Source organism: Chionomys nivalis, chromosome 2 (genome assembly GCF_950005125.1).
Source record: "Chionomys nivalis chromosome 2, mChiNiv1.1, whole genome shotgun sequence".
In the NCBI taxonomy this organism is placed as follows: domain Eukaryota; kingdom Metazoa; phylum Chordata; class Mammalia; order Rodentia; family Cricetidae; genus Chionomys; species Chionomys nivalis.
The window spans coordinates 6544477-6556376 of NC_080087.1; the positions used below are offsets into that span (position 1 = coordinate 6544477).

Below are 11900 nucleotides of genomic sequence, written 5' to 3' on the forward strand. Positions count from 1 at the left end.
GAAGAGGTCAGGAGAATAGCCCAGCACTAAAGAGAAACACCCCACCGTGGTCACCCCAAAACAGCTGTCAGGCCTGAGTCTAAGGCAGAGCCCTGTGGTCTATAGGAGCCACAAACAGCCCCTGAAGGGGCAAAAGGAGCCATAGAAGACAGTGGAATAAATAGCATGTCAGAGAACCGGGACTGCCAGAAACTCAAAGGGGTAGCAAAGACATAAAATCTGCATGGGAGGCAGTAAAACCCCAAGAGTGACATAGAGACAAATTGACAGGGTGGTGTGGCACAAATACTTCACACATCATCCATACATGCAGAAGGACCCAGATGAAACAGCTCAGGGGAGAGGCAGGAGAAACAGAAAATAGGCAGGGGCAGTCATTCCCAGGCATGGATGACCTCTGAGGCTTGATCGCCTCACCAAGACAAAGCGCTCCCCCTGATTTACTCGTGAAGAAACCTGGACCCACTGGGCATGGAGCGCTTAGGTAAGGAGGCTGAAGAGACTCAAGCTGTCTGCTCTTTAGCCCTGGATTCAAAGGTCAGAGAGGTTAGGGAGAAACGTTAGCTGCTTTATTTGTTTTCAGTGTATCGACTCCTGTCCCTAAACCCACCAGGACACTGGTGTGGCTCAGGAAGACAGCTAGGAGAGGAGCTGACTGGAAGACACCTTCTCCAGCTACCTCTCACCCAGCTCTGCACTTGCTCAGTGGGGTGACCCGCTTCCCACAGTCACAGTGACCAGTGAGTGACAGGTGAGCCCTGCTGGTCCACTTTATTCTTTTCTACAAAACCAATCATCGCAAATAATCCAATGTCCTTAAACGAGACGTTCAATGTCTAAAGAACTGTGCGGTTTTAAAATCAACCACCAAAGTCACCGTTTTCTTTCCCCACTTGGTGACAATTATTCTCATTGAAGGGGGTCTCTGTGCACTAACTTAGGATTCGGGAGTGCTCTGTCTGCTTGGTCAGCTTGGGGGAACAAGAAGCAGCGAAGGACTAGCTTGGTACCCTGAATCTGAGCAACTAATTGGGCTCATGTGTCTGTGTTCTGCAGTATGGATTTCTATTATTCCTAGCCTCACAAAGGACCCCCCCCCCCACTTTTCTTTCAATAAAGAAGACCCTGGAGGTGAGGCCAGGACCCAGGATGTCTCCTCTCTTTAGTCCCAGCTCCCAAGGACAGGGGCTTTGTTGTCTGAGAAGGGATGTGATCAGGGGAACCTACCCCTCCGGGAACTGCGTTGGGCATACATTTATGGTTCCTGGGCTTTCCCCTTTGTTTATTCTTTGTGGGAAGACTGACTGCGGGTGCAGAGGCCCAGGCATGAAGTTTCTCTACTTTTTCTGGGAAGGCTGAGGCTTCCCAAGGACGGGCCAAACCCGGAGAAAAGTAGAAGAATTGCAAGTAGGGCGAAGGCCACTCCTCTCCCAGAGAAGCGCAGGTTATTAACTGGGAATTTTTTATAGCTGGCCCGAAGGCAGTTTTCGACTGTAAACTGTCATGCACGCAGCCCTTCTTAAAAAAGGCTATGGACGAGGTTCTGGGCACAAAGATCAGAAAACAACCACAGAAGAGGGTAGGGCCGAAATAGCTAAGCCTTGGAAGAGTTGCTTTTAGCCTGGAGTGTAGAGATATCACTGTTCACGGTAGAAAATGTAATATTATTTATTTGCCTCCTCTCGTTTGGAGAATGGATCCAAAGCAATCTTCCATGAGCTTCGTGGACGATGGAGAAAAAAATCATCTGTGAAGAACCACATAGCCAGGCCGGATTTACCGTCACGCCAGAGGTTAGAGACCTCCAGCCTCTTTTGGATCCACCCTTCATCTTCATGTCCCCTCTGCCTAAAGCCTTTATTCCCAGTGCAGGGACTTAGAGAGTCTCAGGCCTTAGGTCTTTTGCATCTCTTCCGCAAACTCCTGCAAACCCATCACACAAGCTGGCTGGTGGGCGTTGCGGGAGGGCTAGGGCTGGGTGCAAATGAGGGCCTTTTGGTGTGCCTGCAGAAGGAACCGTTTCCCTAGGGTCGGGCCAGACCGAAATTTCTTTACGTCCTGGACTACAAAAGAGCAATAAGCATGATAGCTAGCTAATCCCTGTGCCCAGTAGTCAGTTGGAAAAAGGAAAGTAGCCCAGGATGAGTTCCCATCCCACTCCGGGAGTGCCTTCCCGCGATTGGCTCCCAGAAAACCCCCTCTCGCAGAAGCAAGAGGCAGGCAGAATCCGAAGACCGGGTCTGCCTTACCCAGGAACCCCGACCCCAAAGACTTCCCAGGGAGACTAGGAGAGGCACAGGATTTTCAAAAGTGGGTGCCCCACCTGATGCAGGGGCCTTTTCCAAGGAGCTTCCAGGGTCGGGTGCCCGTGTGGAAGACGGGGAAAGGGAGGCTAGAACCCAGACCCTCGTTAAAGAACTGGGAGCGATCTCTGGCTTCCTTCCCGCTTCCTGGGCTCCCATTTTTAGAGGAATGTTATTGTTTAAAGAGACCCCATTGAACTATTTCCTGCTCTTTGTCACCTTCCTCTCGCTCTCCGGCAGAGGTTCTCACCGAGAGGTAATAAACCAACTGCTGCCCACACCGCTTGGCGCGGAGGCGGATAGGGAAACGCGCCCAGCGTGCGTTCCAATAATCCCCGGGGCAAAGAGGCCGGGGACTCCCGGGGCCACATTCGGTGCAGGCGCAGCCACCATCACCAAAGTCCAACTTTTATGTGGGATGCGAGGACACCTCCTACTAGGGTCGCTATCTGGACAGATCCGCACTGGCCTTCCCTCTCCACGCAGGTGAAGGTCGTGGGGAACCCGGACGGCCGAGGTGGGAGTTAGTGGCAGTCCACGGGGCGAGGGGATGTGTCCCGAAGCTGCTGCACCTCTGTGGGCTGAGGCTTCGGAGTGGTCAGGGAGACGCAGATCCGCCGTAGTCCCTCGCAGGTGCGCGCAGCGTGGACACTCTAAGGGCCACTGCCGCAGGTGCTAGGGTGCGCTTGCCGAGCGCGATGTGATCGAGTGTGGGAGTGGAGAGTTTAGCAGTTGTTCTGGGAGCAGGGGCCTGGGTGGCTTCAGCCCTGCTCCTTGCCCTCCCCCCAGGGTCCGCCCCGCCGCTTTGATGGAGGTGCAAACATTTGGGGGAGGGCGGGGGTGTCGGGACTGAGCCCGACGCTTTCCTTACAGGAAGCGCGCGCGGAACCCATTGTTGGCCCCCGGCCTCCGGGCCCGCCCGGCCGGTCTGATATGGCCGCACACCGCCAATGGGCAGTGGCTCGGTACTTCAAAGGGTGTCCCGCCCAATCCGCCGCGCCCCCTGCGAGGCCACTTGGGCTGTATTTATGGGGAGGGGACCCATTTTCTCTTCCCCAGAGACTTACTCTTGTCGCGCCTTGCGGGAGTTCAAGTGGAACCACGGCTCCCCAGCCCCTCTCCCCCCTCTCCCCGCCCCCTTCCCCCCACGTCCCGGTCCTGGCCCTCCTTTGGCGAATGTGCTGGGACCCAGGTGTGGTCTTTGGGTTCCGCGAGTGACCCTTTTTCTTGGAAAAGGGGAGTGAGAGAAGTGAAGGTGGCTCTTGGGTAGGCAGTCAAGACTCCGGGGCGGTGGAGAGGGCGGCAGGAGGATGAGCTCCCCAGGCACAGAGAGCGCAGGGAAAAGCCTGCAGTACCGAGTGGATCACCTGCTCAGCGCCGTGGAGAGCGAGCTGCAGGCGGGCAGTGAGAAGGGCGACCCCACGGAGCGCGAGCTGCGAGTGGGCTTAGAGGAGAGCGAACTGTGGCTGCGCTTCAAGGAGCTAACTAACGAGATGATTGTGACCAAGAACGGCAGGTAGGTGCGTGCTGCAAGACTGTGGTCTGGGGCCCGGAGAATGCCTCCCGGGTGTAGAGGTGTAGAGCACCGTTTTCTGTTTTAAGGCCGACTTTCTGTTTCTTCCCGCTGCGTTAACTGCCCCGAGGGGTTTCCTAACACCATTTTCTCCAGAACTTTCACTGACGAAACTCTAGGATTTTCCCAGGTCTACACTGGTGTGGCCAGGCTTGCCTGCGTCCTCTAAAGCCTTGATCGGTTTGTCCCTTTTCTGTCGGTAGAGACTGTGGGCTTAGTGGGGAGATGGATTTAGTCCCAGGGCTAACTAAGCTCAGGCAAAGAATCTTGTGAGACCGGCCGCAGGGGTGCTTCTTTGACCATAATAAACACTTGGTGCCAGGCTTCCTCACTCCAGTCGGATGGGGTCCTCCTGCTGTGCCCTGTCTTTTCCAGGAGGATGTTCCCGGTGCTGAAGGTGAACGTTTCGGGTTTGGACCCCAATGCCATGTATTCCTTCTTGCTGGACTTCGTCGCGGCTGACAATCACCGCTGGAAGTATGTGAATGGGGAGTGGGTACCTGGGGGCAAGCCAGAGCCTCAGGCGCCCAGCTGCGTCTACATCCACCCAGATTCGCCCAACTTCGGGGCCCACTGGATGAAGGCTCCGGTGTCTTTCAGCAAAGTCAAACTCACCAACAAACTCAACGGAGGAGGCCAGGTAGGGTGTGCGGGAGACGGAGACAGCCGCAGGGCGCAGCCTAGAGAGTAGAGGGCTGCACCTCCCCCAGCTGGGAGCCTAGAAGGGCTCCCTCAGCTTCTGTCAGACTCACAGAAGCCTCCACAGGTCTCCCCAATTAAATCTTTAGTACTGTTTATAATTAAACTGATAAGGGTCACACCGAGGCCCACGGCTGGAAGTCCTCTCACCCTGGAAGGCTGGGGTGAGGGGTGGAACAGGCTGGCTGTCCTGCCTCTTGGGAAACCTGCTCAGGCCTCATCACTCTGAGGGACCCAGCCCGGTGGACTTTGATTATGAATCCTCAGTCATATCGAAGTCGGAAGGGAACACCGCCGGACGTCTGCAAACGCTGACACTCCACTCTTCTCGAAAGCCTTTAATTGGAGCCTGTTGCTAGAAAACTCAACTCCCAATCGCCATCAAGCCAGGCATTTAAAGTTGTCTGTGGCCTTATTCTGTCAGGGTTCAATAGTGTGTAGCGCCTCATAGCCTAGTTCCAGACCAGCTGTGAGTGCTGTGTGGGGTGCACACTGCGGGCAGTTTCCCCGGAGACTTTGTAGCTGGATCCGTTTCTCACCAAGCAGTTGCTGTGGAGGCTATGGCACTGAGGTGAGCGCCATCTCCACGTTTCCCCCTTTTCTCTCCTGCAGATCATGTTGAATTCCTTGCACAAGTATGAGCCTCGCATTCACATTGTGAGAGTGGGGGGCCCACAACGTATGATCACCAGCCACTGCTTTCCTGAGACCCAGTTCATAGCTGTGACCGCCTACCAGAACGAGGAGGTGAGACTTTGGAAGGGAGAAAGAGGGTCCTTTCCGTGTGTGCTCACTCGCTGTGCCTAGGTCAGGGACTTCATGCTTTGTAAAAATCTCCTGGAAAGGGCTAGGTGACAGTCCCTGCTCTCAGCAATGTGAAGTCCTGGCAAATGCAGCCAAGGGGCCTTAACAGTGCTGCTGTTGGCTATTAATAACACCTCGGGAAACCTGGGGTATGTCTGAACATAGATAAGATAGAGACCAAATTTATTGGGAATCTCACTCGAATTGCTTTTTTTTAATTTCCCAACATATCAGACCCAGATAGAAAAATTTTCTGATTTAACCTGAATATTTCGACTTGTTTCTGTTCTTTCTCAGTTTCTTTTTTCTTTCTTTGGTAGTGTCCCCCGCCCCCACTTCCACCTTCATTTGATTCAGGGTTTTGCTATGTAGTCCTGGCTATCCTTATATTCAAAGCAGTCCTCCTGCCTCAGCACTCTGAACCTTGGACTGACAGACCCGTGAACTTCTCATGGTTCCCCCCATTCAATCAAGTCTGGTAACAGCACTGAATTAGTAAATACTCTTCCTTGTTTTTCAGATCACAGCCCTGAAAATTAAATACAATCCGTTTGCGAAGGCCTTCCTTGATGCCAAAGAAAGGTGAGAATTCCAACCCCACCCCGGGACGAAGGACCACATAGAAAGACGTTTCTCTTTCCGGGCAATTCTTACTCGGACTACTCCGATTTTTTTTTCTTTTTTCAGAAACGACCACAAAGATGTGCTGGAGGAACCTGGGGACGGCCAGCAGCCGGGGTATTCCCAATGTACGTTTGTTGGTCCTCCATTCTCCGTGGCCCTCTGGCTTGTTTTGAGTTCTAAGATTCCCCAAAACCAGAACCCACAGGGAAGCTGAGGGCTTTCTGGAAACAATGCGGGGCATAGCAGGATGGCCCTTTGTGACCAACGCACATGCCCTTTGGTTTGGGGGCTGCTGCCTGATCTTCTTGGGCTTTGGACACTGGCAGGCCAAAGAACTCTGGATTTGTGTGTTTGTTCTATAGTAGCCAGAGGTAGAGTGGACTCCTGGGAGTTTAGACTTGGTTATGATGGGAATTCTGCTCAGCCCCCTCCCTTGGAGATGACCTCCACTCTCGTTAGTGGCTGAACACTGAATGGCTGTCTTTGGAGACACACATGAACAACCATCCTGCTTAGTCCCCTTTGACTCCTGACTTCTGTGGCTTGGAAGGAAGGGGGCTAGTCCTTTTAGAATTCCTTTGGGAGTTCTCTTAGCCAGAATGAGGGGTGCAGATAGATCAAGATCAGCTATTCTCAGTTGGTATTTTAACACCATCTCTTATAAATTTGACAAATGAATTTAAGAAACAGGTCCCCCGCTATGACTCAAAGGTACTCATTTGAGAGCAGATTGGGGAGAAATGGGCAAGAGATGGCCTGTGTACGGGGCCACACAGGACGGCATGGGTGTGTGTGTGTATGTGTGCCTGTGTGCGTGCACGCCTCTATCTTTTAAGTATTGTCTGAAGAACTGTCTTGCTTGGACATTGTCTTGTGGATCATTCATTTTGCTTAACTAAAAAAAATTAGTTTAGTTCATGTGGCTGTCTTGGAGAGGAGATGATGTGGGGAGAATGAGGAGGCCTGGGGGAGTCAAAACAGAAGGGACCAAATAGGAAATGGATTCACTAGCTATTTCTGAGGCAGGAGCATGACTGAGGAGGAGCAGTCCTGAGCCTACCTGTGGCCCACTGTGTTCCTCCTGTCTTCATGCTCCTTCCTGAACACGCCTCTCATCCTTGCTGAGAGAACGCTTCTTGCCACAAAGACATGCCTCAAAGGCTGGGGGAGGTCTCAGGCTTGGTCCTCTAGGACAGAGCAATGGGCTCAGTTCAGGCCACTCGAGAGCTGGGCATCTCAGGCTTACAGAGTGGAGTTCCACACTCTGATGTTTGAGATAAGTTAGCACCGAGGGGTGGGTCATTGGGTGTTCCTGACTTCCAGAGAGAGACTCCTGGGTTGGAGCTAGGGCAGTTGTGAGTCTCAAGCAAGGGCCTCTTACTCAGCATGCTTTTCTCACAGCAGGGGGGTGGCTTGTTCCTGGCACCAGCACCCTCTGTCCACCTGCCAGCTCCCACCCTCAGTTTGGAGGCTCGCTGTCTCTCCCCTCCACACATGGCTGCGAGAGGTACCCTGCTCTGAGGAGCCACCGCTCATCCCCTTACCCCAGCCCGTACGCTCATCGGAACAACTCTCCCAGTAGGTTCTGTGTCTTGGTTCATCAGAGGCTGGGGTGGTCGGGGGACATCAGTGGAGAGGTGTTCCTACAGGGGTGCGGGGTGGAGAGCCCAGCTCCCGGTGGCTCCTGAAGAGACTTGGTCAGGATGGTGTTTACCAGAGGTCTCTATGGAGGCTTTCGGTATCCATGTCCCTCAGAACACCCTCCAGGTTTTAAAAATGACAGCTGTCTGGTCCTTTTCACTGATCTCTAGTTTAGATGTTCGATGAGGTGACCTCTCTCTAAGGTAATCAATCATTGGATTAGCCAGGTGCAAGCATTTCCGACTAGAACAAAGATTCTCCAGGTGTAGAACCCAGGCCCTCAGTGTCATTGAGAACCAGTCACAGTGCAGGTCCTCCCAGACCCAGAAGCTGGAGGGTGTGGTGGCCCTCCTGACCAACTTCCCCGATGGGGACTTCCAGAGACCTCCTCTCTCACACTGTCTGCTCCAGGAGGAGGGGGAAATGGCTAAGGAACACCATAAAACAATTAAGTAATTACAGCTGATTCCCAATGAGAGGCAACAGCTCTGGAGACCTGTTCAACGAGAGGCTAGCCTCTGAGGCGGGGAGGTCATATTTTTAATTCGAGGCCCTGGTTTCCAAAGCCTACTCAACCCTTATAGCATAACCCCCTGTGGAAAAGTGGCAAGTGTTATTTATTTACTTAGCACTTACTTGACTAGCATTTGAAAGGCTCTGAATCTGATCCCCAATGTCACAAAATATAAATAAATAGCATAAAAATAAAAAGATAAGCAATACCAGTGTCTGCAGGGCATCTGGTGGGATGATAAGAGACAGCTTATATTAATTGGGATGTATTTTCAAATAATTCACATAAAACAATAAATATTGCCCTGATGGCCACTTAAGTGGCTTGCTCGCTGCATCTAGTACCCATGCAGCATTTGTTTGCGGTGTTAGATTGGCTCAGCTGTTAGTATCGTTTTTGTTACACTTTCTCCCTTTTCAAAGACCTGCCAGGTAACTCCCCTCTCTGCTCTCAGCCTATGCCGACAATTCATCTGCGTGTTTGTCCATGCTGCAACCCCACGACAACTGGTCTAGCCTAGGAGTGCCTGGCCACACCAGCATGCTACCCATGAGTCACAGCACCAGCCCGCCTACCGGCTCTAGGTACGTATGGTCTGTTTGTGTGTGTGTGTGCGCACGCGTGTGTGTGCGTGTGTGCATGTGTGAAAGCAAGTCCGTCCTACAGCTTCTGCTGGTTCCATTTATGGCCTCTGGATCCCACCTATGGGTGGTTGGGTTTGTGTTTATAATTAAACTAAGCTGAACGGGACCAGGGACACAGGTTCCATGTATACTTTTGATGGCCTGCATTTATTTTACTGGTGGTTTGCTCTACTTAACCAAACCAGGGTACAGCCTTACCTTGGGTCCTAGCATCTGCTCTGATGAACAGGCCTCTAATTCATCTGAGTTTCTCCATATGTAAAAGGATACGAAATAGCTCCAGCCTCAGGCTGTTTCTCTCAGCCCGAGAACTCCCACATGCTGATGGGGTTGGCATGTGTGGTTTAAAGTAACCTTTGAATTTTGAATTTGAAATTCATGCCCTGGCAATGCTGAAGCATGCATGGGCAGCCCGCATATGGCGGTTCTGCTGAACTATTGGGTTTCATGGTCTAAGCTGATGAGGACGACTGACCAGGTCTCTTCCTTTAGAGAACCTTTATCAGTTAGGGCAAGGCATTTCTTGACTTTTCTGTGGATAAGGGAGTAAAAGCCCTGAATGGCACACTGGGAAACAGGTAAAGGGTGGGAACTGACTGACCAGCGAGTTCTATAACAGGAAGGCTCAAACACACAGCAACGCTGGTGGCAATGCATCCCCCTCAGGCTTGTTACTCCTCCACAGTACTGGCAGACTAGCAGAATAGCAAAGCTGGAGGCCACCACGGGTTCTCCCGTGGGGAAAGCTGCCCAACGGTATAAATTCTGGGACTGTGGTGTTGAGGAGCCTGCCATCATGTGACCTTGACCTCAGAGTCATCCCTAGTGGTCTAGAGCAGTGGTTTTCAACCGTCCTAATGCAGTTCCTTGTGTCGTGGTGACCCCTACCATAGAATAATTCCATTACCACTTCAAAACTACAATTTTGCTGTTATGAATTGTAATGTAAATATCTGGTATGCAGGATTCGATGTGCAACACCCAAAGGGGTTGCCACCCACAGGTTGTGAACCATTGATCTAGCACATTAAATGTTTTCCTAAGGTCTAAGCTGTTTTTGTTTTGGGTGTAGCTTTTTACTAATAGGAATCTAGTTATCTAGTGTTTTTTTGGACATGGGGTCCCAGTATATGGCCCAGGCTGGCCTTGAGCCCTCTATAGAGTCTAGAGCTCAAGATCTGGCTCAGCTCCCTCAGCTGTTGGCAGGTATTGCTGCAACCACTTTAGTCTGATCTTGAAGCAAACACACCCAAGACATCAGGCTTGTCAATGGCCCTGAGGACATTGTTTCAGAAGCTAGAGGACCTGCTGTCAGCCAAGTGCTGACCAGTTTGGTGTCTCAGTCTGAAACTCACGCCTGGAAAAAAACCAGTAGTCCTTAATTTACCCAGGCTTGCTCCCAAGTTCAAGTGCTTTGAGGTAGGTATAGAGGATGGCATGTTAAATAATGGTCATCACGTCAGATCATGGTATGTGTTTATAAATGAACTCTAAGAAAGGTTTCCCAAACAAAAATTCAGTATAGTTTGATGAAATTTGTTTCTAGGGCGTAGGCCAGAGGGCTTGATACTCATTTTAGTACCCTCATTTTAAAGATGAGGAGACAGCCTGAGGAGCTGTCACTGGGCGAGCCACAGAGCAGAGCTGGTATCAAGCCCAGCTCTGGGGTCCCTTGCTTATTGGCCCATGTCAACCTTGCTAACTAACACACTGTCCGCTGCATGAGATGGACCAGCAATGATGCTATTCTGAGGAACGCTTTCCTCTGTGGATTCAGGGGCTGCTGCAGGACTTTGGCAACATAAGCTAACAAAGCAGGCCCGTAGCTCCAAGCCTTGGAGCTCAGCGCAAATTCTGTGTGTTAACGAACACAGAGCTGCTTGCCCAGAGTCTGTCTTAGCAGACCGTGGCCCACTACTGCCCACTGGGCTTGTGCACGCCTTCCTTTTAGTTTGCTTCCTGTTGACTTTGTGTCCTCACGCAGTCGCTTCTAAATACATGATAACAGAGGAAAGGCCAGCCTGCAAAACCGTGGGATGACCCGATTACCCACAACCACATTCTGAGTACTGGTCCCTCCCCTCCACCTCGCCCCCATGTAGCTGATTTGGAGCCTCTTCCCAGCTCCTTGACATCTGTTTTCTTCATTTCAGCCAATACCCCAGCCTATGGTCTGTGAGCAATGGCACCATCACCCCAGGCTCCCAGACAGCCGGGGTGTCCAACGGGCTAGGAGCTCAGCTCTTTCGGGGCTCCCCTGCACATTACGCACCTCTGACGCACACAGTCTCGGCGACCACGTCCTCTGGCTCCCCTATGTATGAAGGGGCGGCTACCGTCACGGACATTTCTGACAGCCAATATGACACAGCCCAGAGCCTCCTCATAGCCTCGTGGACACCCGTGTCACCTCCATCCATGTGAACTGAACTCTTCCCCACCGTGCGCTAAGACAGCCAGTGTCGACTGGATCCTCTCCTAGGCACCACAGGGCAGGCTCTTGGGACAAGGGAAAGAAATAAAAGCTTGCTACTAACTCCATTGTCAAGTAAGAGGAACTGCGCATGCCCTGTTTATCATGTTCCACGACCCTCTTGCTTGACACCCGCGGTAGTGACGTGTGTCCTACATGTGAAGCCAGGTACAGACGCGAGGCTGGGGTCCGGTCTCCTGTCAAATCCTTTGTCTCTGCTACAACATGTAGGTGACTTTGAAAGGCTGGGCTTTGCCCACCCCTGTCCTACTTTAGTGCGACACAAGGCACACTTCCAATGCCTGTCCTCGTTGCTTTAGAGTAGTTAGCTTTGGGGACAGAGAAATCATAGCCAGCAGACTGTAGCTAAGATGGAAACTCCTCCGCCCTCTAGAAATTCTACCTTAAGCACATGTAGCTTCTTGTGTTGTGAAGTCAACTGCACAATACTTTTCTGTTGACGAACTAGCCAAAGACAATCCGCAGAAAGTTTATTTCTTTTCTGCACAATAAAGGCAATATGCATCAGATGGTCCTTGTGGTTATTGTGTTCAGGTCTCCTTTTGGGAAAGGCTTTCTCTCTGAGATGTGTTTCAGTCCGTTCTGAACTTTAATGTAGCTAAAT

The 11900-nt window shown here is 51.7% G+C and overlaps 1 protein-coding gene across 3 annotated transcripts; it reads left to right on the forward strand.

Annotated features, from left to right (window-relative positions):
• Positions 1 to 3613: 3613 nt before the first annotated feature.
• On the forward strand, positions 3614 to 11638 carry Tbxt (T-box transcription factor T). 3 transcript variants are annotated; one of them, XM_057762678.1, is made up of 8 exons: positions 3614 to 3819; positions 4252 to 4516; positions 5188 to 5322; positions 5900 to 5961; positions 6067 to 6128; positions 7405 to 7581; positions 8613 to 8742; positions 10956 to 11638. In XM_057762678.1, the coding sequence occupies exons 1-8, from the start codon at positions 3614 to 3616 to the stop codon at positions 11224 to 11226; spliced, it is 1308 nt and encodes a 435-aa protein (XP_057618661.1). In that variant the 3' UTR covers positions 11227 to 11638. The 3 variants fall into 3 exon arrangements, with proteins under 3 accessions (XP_057618661.1, XP_057618662.1, XP_057618663.1); XM_057762679.1 differs by having other exon boundaries at positions 7408 to 7581; XM_057762680.1 differs by lacking the exon at positions 7405 to 7581.
• The last annotated feature ends 262 nt before the right edge of the window (positions 11639 to 11900 follow it).